The 22,234-nt window shown below is 50.0% G+C and overlaps 1 protein-coding gene across 2 annotated transcripts in view; it reads right to left on the minus strand.

The window, feature by feature from the left end:
• The window catches only part of SNX27 (sorting nexin 27), a 53,708-nt gene that overhangs the window by 19,171 nt on the left and 12,303 nt on the right, over positions 1-22,234 (minus strand). For both annotated transcript variants that reach the window (XM_006274618.4, XM_006274619.4), the window contains exons 2-8: positions 20,211-20,442; positions 13,499-13,691; positions 12,151-12,215; positions 9,234-9,338; positions 7,520-7,598; positions 4,797-4,960; positions 3,143-3,232 (exon numbers count right to left, since the gene is read on the minus strand). In XM_006274618.4, the coding sequence (XP_006274680.2) occupies positions 3,143-3,232; positions 4,797-4,960; positions 7,520-7,598; positions 9,234-9,338; positions 12,151-12,215; positions 13,499-13,691; positions 20,211-20,442 (928 nt within the window). The remainder of the gene's footprint in view (positions 1-3,142; positions 3,233-4,796; positions 4,961-7,519; positions 7,599-9,233; positions 9,339-12,150; positions 12,216-13,498; positions 13,692-20,210; positions 20,443-22,234) is intronic.

The raw sequence follows: 22,234 nt of genomic DNA on the forward strand, positions 1-22,234 counted from the left end.
CTGGGGGTTTGCCTTCCTTAAAAGCATTGGATGTTGGTTGCAGCCCACACTGGGAGTGTCAGTGCTCCTGCTGGGACTCAAACCTGGAGGTTTCCGGCTACAGGGTCCTGGCCCTTCACTCAGGGTTAGACCGACATCATGTTTGGGATCAGGAAGTTATTTTATCCTGTGGTCAGATTTGTATGAACTGCAGGAGAGGGGGGAAAGGGGCTACAAAGGAAGCATACCCCCTGCTTCCTTTATAGCAGGGGACATGGCCTCTGCCCTGGAGCTCTTGAGCATATCTTAGCACCCCTTGCAGAAACAGGACATTGGTACTGTTGTCCCCCTGCTTCACCCATGGCAGATCAGGGTCTAATGCCTTGTGGTTGTGTTAGAGTTGTCTGTAGTTTTGCTAATTCACCAATGGATTTGTCTGGGATGATCTGGATAGGGATGATCCAATGACTAAATGACCTCTGGAGGTCCCTTCCAGCCTTACTTTTGTATGATATCCAAAAAGCAGACCCCTCGACTCCTGAGAGGTCACCCCTAAAAGGTCCCAATTCAACAAGCTATGGGAGGGAATCCAGAGGTGTGCCTGTTAGTCCACTGTATAGGCCAAGGTGCCTTCAAACTCAGCCCACGGTGAGCACTGACTATTCTGAGTGATTCATTAAAACCCAGCTCAGCTACAATCATGACCTACCACCATCCACCTCAGAATCCCCAAGTCCTGCAGAGACGTAGTGGGGTTTGTTAGATTGATGGTGAGTCGGCCCAAGTTCAGATCTCATTAAAACCAATCTCACTTGATGTACCTAAAGGCAGGGGAGCTCACCGGACACTTGGAAAAACACTAGTTTTTCCTAAATCCTATGCCAACTTCTACCTAGCTACGTCATCCGTCAGTAGTGACGAGGCAGACAGTTTAAAAACAGTGCATACAAGTCTAATGAGGAGTTGGAGCAAACCCAAGACAGCAGCCAGGGACTTGAGGCCTCAGTAAGGAGGGAAAAATTTATAGCAGGGCAGGTTAAGGCCAGAGCCTAAGCCTGGGTTTTGAGCAGAAATGGGGAAATAAATCAATATGTGTCAAACAGTTTTAGGCTCCAAGGTTTGGGTTCTCACATCTTAAAGACTGTACAGCAAGAGAGACACTGCTCTCATCTTGGTGACTTTTTCTTGAAAATGCAGCTTGTCACCAGTGCTGGGAACCCCAACGAGACAAAGCCATGAGAAAGAAGCAGGAATAAGAAAGGGAGACAAACTAGATATAAAAACAGCAGCTGCCAGCAGGAATTTCAGGCAGAAAGTTCAAGGAACAGTAAGAGGTTAGCATGAAAATGATGAACTTCAACGCACTTTGCAATGACAGCAAAGGAGAAACCCACATCAACACAAACCTGCCTTACACAGTTGGGAGTGGGGGGGAAATCTTCTCGTGACATCTGTATACTGGTGAAAGCTCAACTAGAGAGGCAGCTGAACAGCTGAAGAGTGGCAGGGTAGAGACTGCTGACTTCATGTGGGGAACTGATACAACTACCTTGGCATAGCCAAAGCGGCTGCAGGAGGGCAGTCATATGCTACGTACAGAAAACAGAAGATCAGCAGCCATCTTGCCACAGTGCCTCCATGCTTCTATTCCAATGGAGAAAAATCAGCTTCCCCACTTGACAACCCTCAAGTTTTGGAGGACTGATTTTTGGGGAAAGAAAGTAAGTGCGTGAGTAAATACAGTACTAAGAAAAAGCTTTAAGTGGCTTCATGGCCAGAGCCGGCAACAAAAAGAGAGTCCTGTGCTTCAAACAGGCTAGTGAAGAACATGGGGGCTCCAACACGTCTGGAGAGGTCACAGCAGCTCATAAGGTGAATCCCCCCCCACCCCCATCTGCTTTAATGTTCTCCAGGATAAGCCAATAGATCATGAGGTTGTTATCCAAGTGAAAGGCCTCGACTTCATGAACTGCAGCATGTCAGGTGACCTGCTTAAGGTCCACTGCAAGTTCCTAATGCAGCGACCCACGAAGGGTTCACACCAGGCCACCTGGTTTATTAGAGCATGTGAGGAGCTGAGAAGGAGACTTCCAGCTGGCACTCCAGGGCAATCCACTATGTCGCTCCATTTCCACACCCAATGGATTTTCTGAGCTCCAACGCTGTATTTCCGGCTTCCTGCCTCCCCAGTGACTGGAGGTCAGCTACTGATGTCTGTGAAGCTCTATCCATGAGAGCAAACCAGTTTGTTCTTACTAAAACTTAGCTTGAATGTATCAGTAAGGTTGGGAAAACAACAGAAGTACTAGCAGTGCAGAGTGCTCTAGAAAAGGGGGTTACTACCTTCCTGTGAGACATCCAGTACTGACCGTCATGGGAGGAGGAGACCAGATGGACAGACAAGACCATTACAAAGGCCTTAACAAGTGACCTAGATAGGGATGGGAAGGGACACCACAAAAGTGTCTTGTATCCCACAGGTCACACACACACACTCATGCAGAACCACTCCTAGCCTTGCATCCTCACCTCTAGGAAGAGGAATTCTCCAAAGGGAGCAAGATGGAAAGAGGACTTTGCCTATCGAATACAAGCCGGGCAAAGCAACTGCTCCTGCAGGTGCTGGATGGGTATTACAACCTCACAGAGCTGCACAACGTTGACCTGGTAGATGTTTGACACAAGGTTTCAGGCCTTGTCTAGTCCAACCAGGAAGCCCAACTCAGTCCAATGCCCACTGCACAAGTGTCCAGGAAGGTGCTGTGTGAGTCTTCACACACGACAGCACAGTGCTCAGGCACCCTGCCAATCCCTCCCATGCTAAACCAACACCTCTCCAGCACTCCTGATACCACATATGGAGGGGACACAGTTCTAGCTCTACTGCAGACCACGATGGTATGGTGAGATATGTGAATATGTTGAACCTGCATTTGTGAATCTCAAGTTGCTCTCTGTTGAATCAGCAACTGCCAATGCACATAGTTTTACTTTACTTTCACAGCGTATACTATGCCTGGCAGTCTGGCTGCACTCTTTTCAGCATCTGTGGCTGGAATCATTAATTTACTGAGACAAACATACTAGATGGCATAAGCTGGGCTACGATTTGTTTGCAAGAGGAAGCAGAGACACTTACAAGTAATGAGAGAAACACACCTACCATGACCATCTTCCTCTGCTCACACAGCTTCTGCAGCTGGTAGGACTTCTCCTCAGCTTTGATGTAGCCTTTCTTTACATCGTCTACAGCCTAAACAGAAGGGGAGATCAAACAGGAGAGTTCAGCCTTCAGGAGCTAATGACAGGCTCTTTGCTGGTGCAATAAGTAGGATTTTGCAAACACCCAGTAAGGCCACAGCACCTTTGCACAGAGGAGAACCATTAGATCCACAGCACTGATTCGAACTCAGACGGGTGGATGAAACAACGTGCAAAAATGTAACAGTGGGTCAGTAAGAGCAGAACCCAGGAGTCCCAGTCCTCAGTTTGTCCCTCATCTACTCGGCCCAGCAACATAGCCAAGCCATACAATCCAGGAGTGCTGGCTCCCAGATCTTGTCCTGGCCACAACACGTGCTCTGAGCCAAGGCTAGGATGGAAGAGAGGAACGCAGCTCCTGGTCCCCTGAATTAACCTCTAGGTCAGAGGTGCTCACCCCCAGGCCACGGGCCAAATCCAGCCTGCAGAGCCAAGGAACCTGGCCCACAAGGCTCTCCATTGATCTGGAAATGCGGCAGCAGGGAAGTGGCAGCAATTAACATTGCCACCCTCTCTCGTTGCTAAATTAGCAAGCCAAGCCACCCTCTCCTCAGCTGGACTGGGCATTGCCCATCCAGCCCGCAGGGCAATAAGGTTGGGCACCACTGGTCTAGGCCATGCCCTGCCTGGTAAATGGCCAAGAGGAAGCTCGTTCCACTGCAGCCCCTAGGCTGAATGAGCCTCCAGGTGGCCGTGAACATTGCTCCAATGGAGCAGGGTGGGTTATATGGGAGGCTGGGTTTTCTCCTGTTTCATTCCTGGAGAAGGGCAAATCTCACACTGGCACAACAGAAGACTTGGTTCTGCAGGACCCTGGCAGGTACAGCTAGACCAAGCGCCTTTTCTCATCCCCACCGGTCCCTGTCCCACAATGACCTCTTCTAGTGGCTGTGATGCTTCAAACTACCTTATGGCTCAGAACCTGGCTGGGAGGATAAGGGTGGTGATAGTTTATCCTTTCACTTCATTTGGTAGTAGCCATAGGCTCAGCTCCAGACTCTGAGCACCTCCAGGCCTGGTGTCTACTAGTGAAGGCACAAGAGAGTGACTCTGGGATTCTCAATCCTGGAGCGGGAGGGGGCAATGTCAGGCCCCTACAGAGAAATCCCAGAGGGAGGGGAGGGTGCTGGGCCCCTGGGGTCCCAATCCCAGCACACAGGGGGCAGGGGGGGGCAACATCAGGCCCCCAGGGACTAATCCTGGCATGAGGGAGTGGGAAGGGATGATGCCAGACCTCAGGGTCCATTCCTGGCAATCGGGGTGGGGACAGAACAGTGCCAGCCCCACAGCCCGATCCTGATATGCTGGTCAATTTGGCCCGTGGTTGCCCCACTTATCTGGCCCACGGGACCAAATGCTACCGATCTACACAGAAGCTAGCCTCCCCTTCAAAACTGAGGGGGGGGGGGGGGGGAAGGAGGTCAAGATTATCCACTACCTTGGACTGAAATGCTTGGAGTTGCTACGAGAGCTGATGCTACAGTCACATCAGACAGCCCTAACTTAGGAAGATAAACAACATTCCCTTCCCTGCTGCTGAAGCAACAGACGCCCACCTGATGGAAGAAGTAGGTGACCGCGAGGTCATTGTCATTCAAGAGGACCTCCTCTTCGGTGGTGAACAGCCATTTCCGGATAGTCAGGCATGTCCCCGGCACCGCCGAAGTATAGTTCTGCACGTAGAGTTTGTGAGGGAATTCGTTGGGCGCCAACTTTCGCACTGCAGGGCAGACAGGGAGGGGAGTGAGCTCTCTGCTCCAGGTGTACAGCACCTTGCACAATAAGCACCTATCCAGGGCTGGGGCTCCCAGGCACTTCCATAATACAAACGATTACACATTGCCAAGGAACGGACATGGCCTGAGCTTAGGCTGAAAAGCCAAGGCAGGACACAGCCCTGCCTGTTTTCAAGACCCTTCCTCCCTACACCCAACTTTTTCCACCACCTGTCTCCAACACGTTCGGACTAGACCAGGTTTGCTATCTGTAAACTCACATCAACATACAATGGACAAGAGGAATGTGCTTGAAACCAGAACCCGCCCAGACGCTTGGCCTGCTGTCTGGGGAAGGCTGCTCCCAGCTGCTGCATGTCAAGAGAAAAGCGGCTCCATTAGGCCGGGCTTCAGCTGAAACCATCTAAATGCAGCAGAGTAAGACCATCTCCATCAGATGGGACTTGATTTCACTCGTCACTAAGCATAGAGAGCGCTGCCTCCCTACTTATCCTGCATCTTTGAGCATTCAAACTTGAGAGGACAACATTTTGACCTACGGAGATGGACACAGTGGAAGCTAAAACACTATGATTGTTATGGCCCATTGTCTAAGCCTTTTCAAGCAGCACACAAACACTTTAATACACACTCTTGAGGGCAGCTCTAAAATGCTCCCCAGTGAAAGGAGTCTCTCACACGCTGCCCTGGCAGGTTGCCATCAGGACCAGAACAAAGCCTGTTGCAGTGGTCAGCAGAGTCAAAGGAGCTGCCTTCAGGCTGTCCAAGCTCAGCTCTGCAGGGCACCCACTAAAGCACCTGCAGTGAGTTGGCTGCATCAGAAAACTGCCTTGCTAAACAATGAGGGAGAAAAAACAGCATGAGCAAGTCTGACCCACTCCAGTAACCTTCCTGCCCCACATTCAGGTAGCGGCATTGGTTCATCACACATGGAGCTCAGCAGCATTCAGGGAACTGAACGGGCTGCATACAAATAGGAAGGGGTTATTCAAGGAGAGCACTGTCAGTGCGCCAGCCAAAGGTTAACAACAGCGCTTTCCTCTCTGCTGCAGTTCAGGGAGCGTGGCACCCACAGAAATGAGGAATTAATAGCAGGCTCCAGTAAAGGTGAGTTTCCTGCAAGAAACTCTGCCAGGGCATAGCAAGCCTGATCTCCCAGGTGCTAGCTACTCCAGATCTGAGCTTGCTACGCAGCTCTGCCTGCACCCTTCAGCCCTGTCCCAAAGCACACGCAGCTAATTCCAACCATGGGCTCAGTGATGCCCATCAACCCCGTCTTGTCAGCTTGACACCCAGCACCTCCGGGAAAGCAACGATCGACTCCATGGCCGTATTCAATGGGGAAACTATACTAGAGAGATGAACAACTTAACTCCAACTACACAGAGTCAAAGCCTGACTGCAAACCCTTCTGAATGCAAAAGCAAGCAGAAACCAGTTGCTAGATGCCATATTGTCTTGCATACCATATGCGCCTTCTCCCCCTCCCCAAAAAACTACTGCTTGAAACGGTAGTGCACTTATAAGTGAGTAGATACAGTAACAACAGTTTCTGCTGCTTTACTTTCTGCTGAATAAAAGTAAAAGTAACTGTGTGTACAGGAAGTGGAACAAGGGGCAGACTAAGTCCCCTCCCTGTTGCTACTCAAGTTATTTACTACGAGGAAAGATTTTTTTGTTTCTCGATTCTGCCTTTCAAAAACAAGCTGGGTTCTGGGGTGTACTGCACTTGAGAATATATGGTATTTGTCCATATTGCCCAATCAGCAGCACAGCAAAAGCCACTAGGACAAAAGTCAGCCCACCAGTCGTGGCGCATGGCTAGGGACCAGGACAACTGCTAGGCTCAGAAAAAAGCTAGTACATTTACTTGCTTGCTGAACTTAAAGTGACTGACTGATTTCCTTCTGCTTCCGTAAAAGCGCTGTGAACCTGGCTGTAAAACAGAGGCCTCTGCCTCTGATATGAGGGCTTGCCTGTGGCACACAGTGTACGCTGGCTGGCAGGCACAGTACCATGGTCTAAAACCAGAAACCATCAGGGATCTCAGCCTTCAACTGAGGTCAACCAAGACATCCACTCAGCTTCTAAGGAGGCGGTCAGGGTCTGGTGGTCATGAACAATCATTACAGATCCCGTGATACTTTCTACAAGAGTGCAAGTCTGCCACAGTGCCCTCAAGGGAAGCTTTGTGTCATTGCCGACTACATGAGATGCAGTTTGCTGCTGCCCCACTGCAGAGGTAGCTGTATTCCAGTGCCCTGCACATGGGAATCCTTCAGTCTAAGGGCATGCCTTAGTTTTTCACAAGCCCATCTTCTTGAATGGCTTAAGAAGAAAAGCAAAGCTGAGCATTACCAGAAGCAAAAACCTCAATCAGACTTGAAGGACTCCTCATTAGCAGCTTCCTGTGTTGGCTGGTTTCCCCAGGGGGCTTCAGATCCTGAGCAAGCCGATAAGATCTCAGTAAGAGTGCCAGCAGGTGCGGCCACTGCACAATTTCCCTAGTTGGCTGTCAGCAGCGAGGGGATTAAGAGACTTACCAAAGGAGTGATTGATCACTTCGAACAAGGCAAAGTAGTTGGCTGTGATACTGTCCATTCCAACCTTCGCAGCCACGGCCTAAAATGCAAGCAACCCAGAAACCCAGTCAGCAACATCAGAGCCAGCGTTCATTCAGCTGGGGCCAGTCTCTGATCCCATGGATGAGTCACCATGAAAAAGCTGAATGCTATTCCTGCAGGGTCCTGTTCCATATGCAACCAGCTTCTGCTCCTCCCTGCCTCTAAACTGCCCCAGATTTTAAAGATTGCCGCTGCAAACAATTAGGTCATTTTTTCTCCTGATGCATCAAGTTTCAGTTCTTAATATGAGGCACGTGTGCTCCTCCCCAAGGAGCTTTACCAACAGCACTTCAGCCTAGTATGCTGACGGGGCAGCAGCGAAATGAAACCTCACTGGAGGAGCCATGCAATTTAATAGGCTGTCCCCCAACTGCATTAAGAGCTTGATCCATAAGTAAGCGTTACCTGTGCAGATCTAGACTGCCTGAGGTGCTGCTCTCATGTAAACCCCTCCCCTGTCCCCCTTGCTGCACTAATCTGCTTGTGAATGTTTCCTTCTGAAGCTCCCCACTCATTCTACGTGCTTGCATTCTCAGTTACTTGCTGGCTGCTTTTGATTGTGTCCACTCCCCACTTCAGAACCAAACTCTTGCCTTTCTCAGAGGCATTGGGTGTTGGCTACAGCCCGGGCTGGCGACTTTCACTGTGCTGTGCCAATACACCTGCAGGGACCAAAGCTGGAGGGTCCTACCTAGAATGTCTTGCCCTGCCACTCAGAGTCAGACTGACACCAGATTTGAAGTCAGGAAGGAATTTTCCCTCATAATCAGATTGGTATGGACTGAGGGGGCAGGGGAAGTTGCCTTCCTCTGTAGCAGGGGGCATGGCCCTCTCTACCGGAGACCTCTTGAGCTTACACTGATAACATTTCATAGAAGCAGGAGGTTGGCACTGTGGTTCCCCTGCTTTCCCTATGCCAGGTTTGGGTGTGATGTCTGTGTTATGTCAGGATGATGGTAATCTTATGTAGATTTTAGATTATGGATTGTACAGGATGGTTTGGACAGGGTTGATCCTGCCTCAGGCAGGAGGGTGGACTAGATGACCTCTGGAGATCCCTTCCAACCCTATTTTTCTAAGATACTATGATTGCAACCCAGGAGACCTGCTCAGCCAGTAAGCCCATTGAGATCCCAATGGCCCAAGAGGTTCAAATGGCTTTGATGGGACTGGGCAGGGGGCTTAACAGCTCCATGAACCAGGCCTTAAACCTATCAGTGTGACCACAAGACAGCTATATAATGCTAATTGTTTGCATCTGGGACCACAACTAAAGGCTCTGCCCTGCCAGACAGCCACAGCACAGCTGCTACAGGGGGTCTGAAAGTGCTCATTGTCTGCACAGTCCCTTCCCTGCAGACACTGCAGCCCTCAGCTAGAAACTGTCTGGTGTTTGGAGAAACCATCCTCCAGCTTGAAGATCGTATCAGTGGAAATTAATTCAGAGATGACTCTGCCCTTGCAGCAGAGGCTGCCAAGGAAAGTGCCGTTTCAGCAAGACGTGAGGTTGGTCGCTGTGTTACTGAGGAGAGGTTCCCACCCACCTCAATGAACAGGGAGAGAATGCCCACCTCTCCATGACGTGCCTAGAGTAGGGGAGAGGATTGACAGGGCTCACACCTCAGTGCCTTACCTGGTACACCTGGTCCGTGGTGCTGTTCTTTTTGACCCTAACCGTCACTGTGGTGATGTCTGGTAGTGCTACTCGGAGCTCCACGTCTGATACGCCATTGTAATTCTGGGGAGAGAAAGAAAAAAAAGCATGCAGGTCAGCATAGCAAAGGAGCAGTCAGCTGGGATCTCACAGCTGTGAAAGGGACCTGGGGCAGATTCAAGGAGCATGTGGCTACACCCCTCTTTGGCTGTGTTCCACATGTGAGCTCGTGTGTGGGGTCTGGCTGGATCCACCATTTTCACATGACTCCAGCACCCAGCAGGGTAAGCTTGTCCCATCCTCTCCCCTGCCACTGAATTCAGTTGGGAGGGGGAGGATGAAGAGCAGAAGCATTCATCCTCTGGGTTCCAGGGCCACAGGAAAATGGTAGCTCTGGCCAGAGCCTTCCTGGATCATTTGAAAAGCTCACTGCTCATGGCAGCTCAGGCTGGATCCCGTACTGACCACGCAGTGAGCTCAGAGCTCCTTATGCAAGCAGGGAACAGCCAAAGGGGGCTGAGGCCATACCTACCTTGCCCCATTCCTGAATCCACTACTGCCTGCTGGAGTCAGGGGGATGGTCGTAAGAAGGAGCGACCTTAGAGAGAGATTCTATCCTGGAAATGGTTCTACACATGTACACTCCAGTGCTTCAAACCAAGCGTGCAGAGTTCGCAGGAAGGTTTTTCTAATAGCTGTTCTGCATCAGAGACTTCATATAGGCTCCACAGCCACTCAGCTCAGCCTTATCTGGGACATATTACTATCATTTGCTGGTTGGCACATGGGGCCAGGAATGAGTTTTTTCCCTTTCTTTTGCTACAGGTGTCAGGGAAGGAGTTTTGCCTTCTTCAGAAGCATTGGGTGTTGGCTGCAGCCAAGGCTGGGGATTTTGATGGGGGTGTGTCATTGCTCCTGCCTAGACTCAAACCTGGAAGTTCTTGGTTAGAGGGTCTTGCCCCTCCACTGGGGGTTAAATTGATCACTACACTGGGGGACAGGAGAGGATTTTACCCACGGTCAGGTGTACGGACTGTGAAGGGTTGTGCCTCCCTTTGTAGTGGGGGGCAGAGTCTCTGCCTTGGATCCCTTAAGGGTATTTTACACCCCCACAACAGCAGGACACTGAATGCTGTTGTCCCCTGCCTTACCTCTGGCAGGTTAGGGTGTGTTGCCTTGCACAGTAGGGCTGATTGTGTAGTTTTAGGAATAGGATAGACAAAGACTTGTCTGGGATGGTTTGAACAGGGCTGACCCTGCTTCGATCTGGGGGCTAAACTAGATAACCTCCAGAGGGCCCTGTCAGCCCAACTTTTCTATAATAACAACATCAGCACCCAACAGGCAGCAAGGTGTTTATACACCCACTCCCTGTGCAGGAGGGCAGTACCAGTATTCCTGTTGCACAAAAATTAAGGCACAGAGACAAGAAATTACTCAAGGGCATGTACAGAAGTCAGTGAAGGAGTAAGGGAATGAACTGAGATCACTCAAAAAGCCAGGCTGGCACCTTCACCACTCAAAGGACTCTGCAAAGCAAACTCTTACCTAAGTGACAAGTCCCCATCCTGTCCCGCCCCCCCAACCCGTTCCCACTCCAACCATGACATATTATTTTAAGTAGGGAAGCAGAAGTATAAGCAAGAGGAAATTTGGACCTTGAATGCATTTCTAATCTGACCCGGCTCCCCTGCTTAAAGCCGCAGAACTGAACAGCCAAACACTTTGAGCGTGGCTTTGAGAAACCCTCAGGATTTTGCTGAGTTAAGAGGAATCACTTTTTCTTCATGATTTTCCCAGGTAAGAACCAGTTCAAAACCAACCCCCTTTGCAGCCCGAACTGATTTCAGGCAGCAACAGGAACAAGAACTCGGAAAAAAGGAAGGCAGCAAGTCAGCTGCTGCGGGATAGGAAGTAGATGGAACCACATCGGGTCACAAGTGGGTAGGATTTTTCATTCACCTCTACCAGCTCATTTATCAAGGATAAAGGAAAGCTTCTAGATGCAGACTACGAGGAGTCTGGAAAGGGAAAGCAACAGGCAGTGGGCAAACAGCTGTCTGCAATTCCTGTCTTGCAGTCAGAAGGAAACCATGCTGAGAGAAAATAGTCATGTTTATATAGGATCTGTAACCACCAAAGAGCGTGCTGCAAAGCACCAAAAGCTCGCAAACACAAAGCCACTTGCAGAGTCGCAGGCAACACTGAAGCCAACCATCTGAAATGTTTGTACCAACTCCCTGCAACAAACAGTGAGCTTTACAACTTGCCAAGAAGCTGGTGTCCAAAAGGCAAGGTCCACGATTAGCACGTTATGGAGATCTGAATTCAGAAGACCGATGAGGTGGCTTTGATGGCAACGATGGAGATATGGTCTCTCCAATAGCCAGATGAGGATCAGGCTATTCTAAAGTCTCTGATGCAAGTTCATTCTTTGGTCATAAACTTTCTACTGAACTGGGCAGCATACTGTATTTTCTTGCACATAACATACTTCCCCCACCCAAAAAAACAGCTTCTGGAAATGGTAGTGTGCACTGTAAGCAAGGAGATACAGTAACATTGTTTTTTGTCCCTCAGGGGACAAGTGAAAGTTACCCACAGGGAGCAGAAGAGAGAGCAGGGTGGACTCCCTCACTGCTGCTACAAAGTAACTTGCTACAAAGATGTTTTTTCCTTCATTCTGCCTTTCCAAAATAAGCTGTGTATCATGTATTGGGGAGTGTTGTGTGCAAGAAAATACAGCAGGTTAAGCAAACAATGATCTGGCTCCTATGGTCACACTAAGTGTTTGTTTCCTTCATGGAGACTGACAGCCTGGAGGCAGTGTTATAACAAGAACCCCTAGGAAAAGCAGCACTGGATTAGCACTTCAGCATAGCTACTGCTTACCTACCTCATCCGACTCCGACAAGAACTCCTGCATGATGTCGCTCTCGCCGATAACTCGTATTGAACATACTGCAGGACACAGAGAAAATGACGTTAGCAAGTCACCCTTGGAAACAGGCTAGGGTGTCTTTCACCACAGGGACTAGTTTGGATGGAAGTCAAGGTGTTGGGGAGGGGGCAATAACTCTCTGTCGCTGGTTGGAGGCTTGAGCATAACGAGCCTATAAAGGTGTTTCCAATGTACCTATTAGGTTGCGTTAGATTTCCTGGTATACTCCTTACAAGAGGCAGCAAAAAGTGTGTGGAGGGCTAGGAAAGCTGCTCCCTGGGTACCAGGTGAAACCAGTATTTGCAGCAGAAAGCCAGCGCAAGGGCCATCCAGCATTTAGTGGAATGGGACAAAATACTTCTGACCAAAAGGAAATGCACCAAACACGCATCGTGCAGAGACTGGTGCTGTTTGCAGATCTGGGTCAAGTCCAGTCAAGAGCCTTAGACAAAATGATCCCCTCATTAGGGCAGAACTAACTTGCCTCATTTTTTCAAATGTCACCAGGGAGGTGGGGGACCAGGAGGGTGATGGGAGGCTGTGCTGACATGAGCTATGTGTGGGGAGAGCAGAGCCTGCAACAGCCGTACCCGTTCTAGGCAGATTCTTTTTGCACATGTCCCCAAGCACAACCCAGGCCATTTCGTCCAACACCACCGCCCAACTGCTTCCAGTAAAGCCCCCAGACAGGGGTGGGGAAGCTCCTTCCCAGTCCTCCTCAGCAGCATGCACGTAGCAGAATTTTTCATTGAAGACTCCATTCAGAGAAGCAAAGAGATTCAGGCCCCACTCCCAAGCACCTGAAACAACCCCAAGCGCAGCTGACCCCAGAGTTAAACCACAAAAAGCCCTGCTGAGAGGGAAGTACAGAGGAAACCAGGCCCAGGAACTGCAAAGCTCTTCCTTCCTCCCTGCATTACCAAGCCTCTTATCTCCTAGGTCTCTCTAGATAGCATCTTTGTGCTCACTGGCAACTAATACAATGCAATAAATAAAGGCCCTTCATGCATTAAAAACTAATTATACATTTTGTTATCCTAAGTGCTCTGCAAGCCAATAATCCACACCTCATTAAGTCAAGGCAAGTTTGCTTTTTTCCTGCGGCTTTTGTGTCATAAAAATCCAGCCCAGCTTCAAATGAGGCCCCACCCCCTTTTCTCTTTCTTGCAGGTGAATGCCAGTGCACCTTTTAGCACCAGCCTGGGAGGCTGTGCTTGCAATGACCCTCAGGAAGGAGCTCCCACATGCTTGAAAGCCAGTGGTTTCAACGAAGCACTGGGCCCAGAGTCCACCAGTCCCTTACCTTTCTCCAGGTATTCCTCCAGCCCCCGTCGCCTAGCATCCAGCTGCTGCTCTGATAACGAGAAAGGCCATTTCCCCGGCAGGCGTGGGAAGGTAAAGTTAGCAAACTCCCGCTTCAGGTTCTGATGCAGGATGGCGAACTCCCGATACCGCTTGGAGCACAGCTGCCTGCCTGCCATGTAAACGTTGTACACCTAGCAGGGACAGAAGGAGAGGGAAGTCCAGTGAGTGTAATAAAATCTAATCCCCACAAAGAACCACAGGCATACTGAGCCTGCAGCCAGCTCCTAATGCTCAACTGCTTCAGCCACCTCGCTGGTGCAAAGCTTGCCAATGAATTTAAAGGGGCCAGCAATGGAGATTGTTAACTTGCCACCCACTGCATCATTATTCAGCACATCAGAACCAGAGTGGGACTGAGAGACAGCTGGTTTCAGGAAACCTTCCAGCAGCCTCAGCCAGTTGTAGCAAGTGGGGTAACCACCCTGGGCGTCGAAGTAAAGGGACGCCAACAAGCGCTGCCCAGCCAAGGCAGGACACAGGACAGAGCTGTGGGCAAGCATGGGGAGAGACGTGTGCCCCCTGGATCTGTGCAGAGGGCGAGGGCAGGCTGCCGCTTTGGGCTTTGCCCTGGGCACCAAACTTCCTTGTCACGATACTGGCCAGCTACACAGCAAAGAGGAAATGCATCCCTCTTCAGCCAAACATCCCAAGATGCTACACCGTCGACCCTGCCCACTTTGATAAAAGCTTGGATTCTTCAGTTTGGCAAGGCAGGAGGGAATTGCTAGAGGTCTACAAAATCATGAAGGGTGTGGACAAAGTGAACAGGGAACTGTTATTCACTGAATGCCAGCACACTAGAACTAGAAGGCACCTGATAAAATGAGGAGACAGATTTAATATTAACAGGAGAAAGGACTTTTCTTAAGCAGCGAGTACTCAACTCGTGGAACTCATCATCACAGGAGGTTGGAGAGGCAGACAGTGTAGCCAGGTTCAGATAGGGACCGGACCAATTCATGGATGATAGATCTATTAACAGCTTATAAAAAGAACAGTTAGAGGTGGCACTCTGAAACAATGTGGGTAGATGCCAGAGGAGATGGTATTGTTGCTGTAACCTGGTTCAATGCTTTTCCTCTAAAGCATCCACTCTTGCCACTGTCAGAGACAGGGTACTGGACCACTGGTCTGACCCAGTATGGCTCCACTTATGTTCTTAGGACAGCAAAAGGTGGGAGCAGGAGGGTTTCAAGGGAAGTTTGAAGGCAGTGTGAATTTACCATCAAAGCAACCGATTGCTTCCATAGCCCATAAATATGCCACATGCACTGAACAAACATGAAGCTAGGGGCAAACCTCCAGTTCGCTACAGGATTCAGCATCAGACCAAGGAAAGCCAAGGCCTACCTGCAAAGCTGAGCTCCAGAACACACAGGACTTTGGATAAACCAGCCTAAACATTTCTCCATGGCACAGAGACAGGTTATAAATCAAGGACTTGCCTGGTGAGAGCCACTTGCAGCTCCCAGGAGAGCCAGGGCAGGGAGACAGTGAAGTGGGGGTGGGGTGTTAATCAGGGTACCTTTAGGCAATACAGAGCACAGCAGATAAGGCCTTCCCTGCTCAGCAGTCAGTCAGTCAGTCAATACCCCAATCTTGAAGTCAATCACTTTCAGTCCCCCCTTGCTACTTACTGAAGCTCTTATCAGCTTGGCAAAGAGCTACATACTGCTCATGTGTCTCCGGTAATAAAACATCACCAAACATGGGTATTGCCTCTCCCCAGCACATCTTTTCTTTAAAGGAACAGCTGCTTTGCTGCTGAGCAAGAGAAATTTATACAACATCTGCCATCTCTCTGGGGTTAGACCTCGTTTGCACTTCCAGTACTGGAAGGGCTGGTGGGTCACAGAAGCAAAGGACTTCAAAGGCAGGGGAGCTACACACAGGGAGCCTTCCACAGCTCTTGGGATGCTAACACTAAGCCTAATTTCCTTCCAAGGTCAGCAGCTGGAATAGGAGGGCACTGACAATCCCAATCAGGCCTCAGCACTGAATACCTGAGCAATCGCCTTCAAAAAGGGGGTGCTTTTTCAAAGCAAAGCCCTTCCTTTAAAAAAAAATTAGAGTGTGTATTCAGTCCTTCTGACAGGGCATGACGTGATGTTGGAGGACTCTGGCAGCGGCAGGGGAACATGAATTGAACAGAGCAGCAACTGCTATCTTGGGTCCAGTCAGGGGCAGGAAAGAACCAGGCAGGGGCAACACGAGGCTGCATTTCATTTCAGACGGATTCCCGGACTCCCGGCAGGCATCTCCAGCTGCTGCGAGATTCTTTTTTGAACTGGAGGTCATGTTTGTTACTCTTGGCCTTTGTCCTTCGAGCGGGCATTGAGCTTTGTCTCATCTGGACGGAAAGCGCGGAGGGTGCTCCCAGGTAATTGTAGGACTGTAAGCATTTGCAATACCCTGAATGGATCACACACAACCCCACCCCTGCTTCTGGAACAGTAGCTCTGGATCACATTCTCTATGAGAAAACACTTCCTTTCTGTATGCTGCAAGGGAAGAAGTGACAAACCAGGAGTTACTTCACCAGGTGCCAGCAGTTCCTTAATTTCCAAGCTGTGGCCAGACTGTGAAGGAGGGGGCTGCACTGGCGAACGCTCAGCTTTCAGTCCAGCAAGTCAATCCCAAATCAGCCTAACCCAGCTCTGAAAATCCTCCTCCCCCTGCATTGTATGCCCTGTCCACCACCAGACCAGGGCCACAACTGACCCTCCCTATGAAACAGAACAGTGAGGGCTGTTTCCTCTGGCATCTCAACACCAATGATGGCAAAAGTCAAGGAGGATAATGAACATGGGGACAGAGCACTCTAGATCAATGGATGGATGTTAGGCACCCCTCTCTGGACTTGAAGCAGCAAACTACAGCTTTTGTGAATGGAGTGGCACCAAAGTTCAATACCTAGTTTATATCTTACAGGGTTTAATTCCTTGAAGTGGAAGTGGCAGAATCTCGGGAAGGGACAAGCCTGACCTTGTCCTTATCTGTTTATCTCCACGCACCCTGACGCATCCTTCAAAGGATCTGGAGGCACCCTGGCTGAGAAATGCTACTCGAGATATACCCTGGCCGTATGCTCTCCCTCTAAAGCAGGGTTGGCCAACCCGTGACACATGGGGAGGGGGCTGGGGGGCAAGCAGGAGATGGGGCAGGAAGCACAGGGCAGAGCAGCAGATCAGGAAGGTGAAGCGGATCAGAGTGGCACTTGGAGAGGGTGCAGGGCTAATATGTGGAATGCCTGTCACAAATGCTGGCTTCCACTTCTCTAAAGCATCCACCTCTGCCACTGCCAGAGACAGGATAGCAAGCTAGATAGACCATTGGTCTGACCCAGTAGGGCACTTGTGTTCTTACGTACTGAACTCTTGACAATAAGTGGCTATTTGAGAAGGGAAGAATATCACACTTGTGGTTGGCTTCTGTCTCTAACAGGCTCTTATTGAAACCCAAGGCCAGCTGGAATTCCCTCGCCTTCGCTTTAAGATACATCATTGATTCTTCTCTGGTGGTTCAGATCTAAAGGTTTGGGTACTCAAAGATGCAAACCCCTGCAAAGGCTGACAGTGCTGGAGGGATGGAGAAGAGGGCACACACTATGTTTACAACAGGAGGAATTCAGGGAACATAACCACAGCAGCCAAACAAAACGGCCTAGGTGAAGCCTGGATACGTTACGTCACAAACATGCCCAAAACTCTGTGGGAACTTAGGAGACTTTAAGGGGATGCAGTTCTTGCTGCTAACTTGCTTTTTCAGATCCTTCTCCCTGCTGCTTCCCAGTCATTATGCTACCCATTAGAGATCCCTCATTTCATATTCCAACAAATGCACGCAGGAGTGTCAGACACAGACTGACCGAGCTCCAACCTGTCGTTCTTAAGACCACTAAAGCTGCATCTGAGGAGCAGGAATGGGTTTAGTCTCAGCCCATCATGGAAGCATCAGAGTAACTGCTGTAATTCAGCAGCAATCTGGAAGTGGCCCCTTCAAAAGCCTGGGATGGGAATAGGTGATGCTGCAGGCCAACACTGAAGATCATCAGCACAGTTCACAGAGGACCCAGAGGCCCTGGCCAGGGTGTTTTGAACTTGTAGGGGAGGGGGTATATGGATAAAGCCCCTGGGGGAGCTCCATGACTGCAGCAAGAAAGAACTCAGGTGCACTAACAAAAGATGAGGGGGCCCCAGAGCTGGAACAGCTAAGGCAGCTGAGGGCAAGGACTGATGCAGCCAAAGTTAGTAAGGTGGGAGCATAAGGGCATTAGCCATGCCTAAAGACAAGACTCGACAGACAAAGGGGGTTGATTGATGATGGGTTGGGGGCTGCTTTTCCACAGCACTGCCCTGACTACAAGTGCCCTTTAAGAGATTCCCCACCCCCTGTACCCAAGCTCTCCCTGTCCACCAACTTGGACTAAGCCACCTCAATCTCCTTTCCCAGGCAACAGCACTTTGCTGTTTTAACCTCAGCAAATGCCACCGAGACAAATCAGATTGAAGCATAGGTAGCCTGGCTGCAGAGGGAAGCTCCATATAATCGCAGCAGAGAATTGAGAGTAACGGGCTTCCCAACTGATTCGACCCAAGAACCCAACGATTAGTAACATTAAACTGCGACCAAGACCCTGTTGGAATTTGCTTGATGACTGGAATAATCGCACTTATTTTGTGTATGTAAAAAGAAAAGTGTGAGTGGGTCCCTATCAGCCAGACTTCAGTGGGGTTCCCCCCACCGCTTCTGCATCTCTGCTAGGAGACAAATAGGACTGGAAAGATGCAAAACAGCAGGTTTCAACTTAAGCTGCAGCAAGACATATGAGATAAACATGGCTGACTGGTGCCACCTTAGTGGGGGGGGGGGGGGGGGGCGGCAGCGCACTTCCCCCCCCCCGGTGACCAGTCAGCGACCAGTCACTTAAGCAGGGAGCAGAGCCTGTCAGGAGGTGCACCAGTGCTCTCAGGGGGTGCATGTGCACCACCATGCACCCCTGAAGTGTCACCATTGAAGATAATCCAGAGCCAGGCTGCATAAGAACGTAAGAGCTGCCATTGCCTGAGTCAAACCGTAGATCCATCTTGCCCAATTTCCCTGTATCACACCATGACAAAGAGCAATGCTGAAAGGGAGAGTGACCTGGGTCTGACTGGGGGTTTTCCCCACTATTCCCCTCTCCCCTGCAGCCTCCAGCATTTAAGATCTAGGAAGTTCTGATTCGGAGGCCGTGTCCTTCACCCCCATGCTCAATAGCTACTGAGGCCCCTTTCTTCCAAGAATGTCAAATTCTGTGGTGAAACTGGCTAAACTCTCAGCTTCCACCACATTTGGTGGCAACGAGTCCCAAACTTTAATTACACGCTGGGTGAAAAAGAACTTCCTTGCACTAGTTTTAAAATTACTGCCTGACAGTTTTGTGTTGTGACCTCTCGTTCTTGTATGAAGAGAGATCGTCAGTACTAAATCCCTGTCAACTTTCTCCTTGCCATTTAGTATTTTGTAAGCCCTTCCCCTGTCCCCCCCTCAAGTGTCTCTTTTTCAAACTGAACAGGCCTGGCCTCCATGGTCTCTCCTCATATTGAAGCCCCTCCATGCTACCCATCACCCTTGTTGCCCTTCTCTGGACTCTCTCTAGATGCAGCTGCCAAAAACGCCTCTGCTTCAGGAGTCGCCAGAGAGACCATGTTCTCTGAAAAAGCAAGTCCCAGCCTCCTCACAAGTGCATACGGGAGCACGGAGGTGCAATGCGGGCTGGAAGAGCCTGGAATTTTACAATTGATCCGACTTGGGGGCACATGGGAAAAGTGACATGCTCACAGCCTTGTTCTCAGAAATGCTATGAGCATGCACAGCTCTCACCACAGTACACCAAGACTGCATGTGCTCAGCCTGTGAAAAGCCGATATCTTTGTGAATCCTTTACCCCCCTCAACTCTCAGCACCAGGGCAGGACCGGGCTGCCAGGTGAGACAGATGAGTGAAAATGACTCAGGCCACAAGTTTCACCCAGCTGTACAGAAAGCATCCTTGACTGGAGGGGCATGGGAGAATACTCTTAAGTGATCAGATGTCTTTGACATCTCACAGAAGTCCTAGGCAACAGTTATCAACAAGGATGCAGAGGTACAGCACGCACGCTGTAGCAGCTGGCACTGAAAGGCCACGATTCCCATGAAGGACTCATTGCTCAGAGCTGCTCACAGGCAAGAACTGGAGGGATGCAGAAAACTTGCTGCAGGGTGAGCAAGGCTGTGGCAAAAATAAGCAACACCTCCGAGAACCACGATCACAGCAGGAACTCATGAAGCTGCCACCACAACTGCCACCGCCAGGACTCCCCGTCAGTAGGCTTGGCAGAGAGGCCACAAGCCTGAGTGGAAGAGGGAGAGGAGAGCTTGTCTGAGCCCTCACTTTCCTCTTCTGCTGGGCTGGGCTCCGTGGGGGAGTTTCCTCTAGTGCTGCACCTGCTGTTCCCATCGTATGGGCCACAGTCCTTCATGCCTTGACCTGACAGTCGGCTACAGGAGACTGTGCAAGGCCAAGAGTCAGGTCACGAACCAGGCCCCTCTAACCTAGCTTGGGATCTGACTGGCAGCAAAACCACCTGACTGCAGATTCTGAGACGCAGTCCAGCTGATACTCACCACAAACTTTTCACCGTTCTGCTCCACGTGCTTGTAGGTGGGGATGGAGATGGGCACAGCCTGCTTCTCAGTGTAGTCGTAGAAGGACTGCCCCAGGGAGTCATCGCTGGGGTCAAGGTTATCTGCCTCGTGCGGGGGCACAGACAGTACTGTCAGGATTAGTTCCTTCTCCCCTGCCCGGATCAGGTCCACCACCTGCTTGTGTGTTGCCCCTTCTACATTTACACCATTCCTAGAAAGGGAAAAACATGAAAAGACTGTGAGCAAGGCAGACCTGTCTAGGGGGCCCCAAACCAGCCACTATTAGGTCAAAATCACTCACTATCTGCTCCCTTTACAAGGCTGCCAGCACAGAACTCTGTTGTACCAGGCAGTTTTATAGCCATTCTCCTTTCAGTGGTTTACAACTGCCTGCAAATGACCCAATATCTAGTTAGATCTCAAATATAGGCTTCACACAAAAGTAAAAGGAGGATAAAGAACCCCCCCCCGGGGAGTGGAAATGGTTTTGCTTTTATCTTAACGGAAAAAAAAAGAGTTTTCAATCTAAGCCTGTCCTGGCCTCCCTGAGAACCCAAGCGTCAGCCCATCATGTGTGGACGGCAGAGAACAAAGCAGAACAGGACTGACCAGACTAGTTTCACCCCCCACCCTGAACAAAATATGAAAAGCCACAGGACTCATTGATGGTAACAAAAAAGCCCATTTGCTTTTATGGGAGGTTTTGGAAATTGGTAGAAGAACAATGTAGCAAAGGCTTCTTTAACCCAAACACGCTCCTTTTAAAATTTTCAAAGAACGTTTTTATGAATGAGAAACAACTTTTTCATGCTCCCAGCAGACTCCCTGGTAAAATGAGGTGCTTCCATTCATGGGAAAGAAACAAAGAAGGCCGGAATGAAGAAAGAAAATGTTCAACGGCTAATGCCCCCTACCTCCGATGGGGGAAAGAACATCTGAACCTATGTGGCACCCAAATAATTCCCTAGACGAGGCAGAGCCATTGTCAGCATAGGAAATTAGGGTTGGAAGGGACCTCAGGATCTAGTTTAACCCCCTCCTCAAAGCAGGACCAGCCCCAACTACATCATCCCAGCCAAGGCTTTGTCTAGCTGTGTCTTAAAAATCCCCAGGAGTGGAGAGTCCATCACCCCTCTGGGTAGCCTGTTCCACTGCTTTACTTCCCTTCTCATTAGAAAGATTCTTCTAGTATCTAACCTCAACTTCCCTTGCTGCATCTTGAGACCATTGCTCATTTTGGCATGAACATGCAAGTTACGATTCCCCTCTGCACAGTGTGCCCCAGGGAACATCCCCCAAGTATCTCTGTATCTAGACCTGTATCTTTCAGCTGACCTGGCGTGAAGTGCTAGAGGAAGAAGGAAAATCCATGTAATCAAGCTTCAAACTCGGGACTATCCCAACTCTCGGAACACTACCTGCTACCGCTCTCCCATTAACTGCCCCCGGACAGCTAGCCATGACTATGCCCAAGTGAGAACGGTGTTGGCCATGGCTGATTAGCAATTTGCAAGGCACTTGCTTGAAAGCAAAATGAAATCCAGCCCAAAAGAGCTTTGGAGTTTTCTCTTTACAGTTCTGGGATGGGAGGAAAAAAGCGCATTGTTTTCCTCCCTGATAAGGACTAAATTTAGTAGCAAGACTCCATAAACTTGGAACAAAGACCCTGTCAGGGTCTAGTATCTGAAACATCCCACAGCATGAACAGGAACAGTGGGTCCTCCCTGCTAATCATCTTGGACACACTAACCAAGGCTGAGATCTCAGGGGATCGGTCCTTCTTCGTCTTTCCCTCTGAAAGTGCACAGCCTTCTCACAGACACACACAAGCATGGAATGAGACAGCTCCAGGATGGGGGAGGTGGTAAGAATCTGATCTCCGGATCCCTGGTAACTATTCAGGTCAAGGGAGCGAGGAAATCAGACCCCCATTCATTTTCCTGGCATATAAGAACCGCTCCATCCAGGCCTCTGGCTGTAGGCACCACTTGATGGTGCAGAGC

The sequence above is a fragment of the Alligator mississippiensis genome, chromosome 15 (genome assembly GCF_030867095.1).
Source record: "Alligator mississippiensis isolate rAllMis1 chromosome 15, rAllMis1, whole genome shotgun sequence".
Classification (NCBI taxonomy): Eukaryota; Metazoa; Chordata; order Crocodylia; family Alligatoridae; genus Alligator; species Alligator mississippiensis.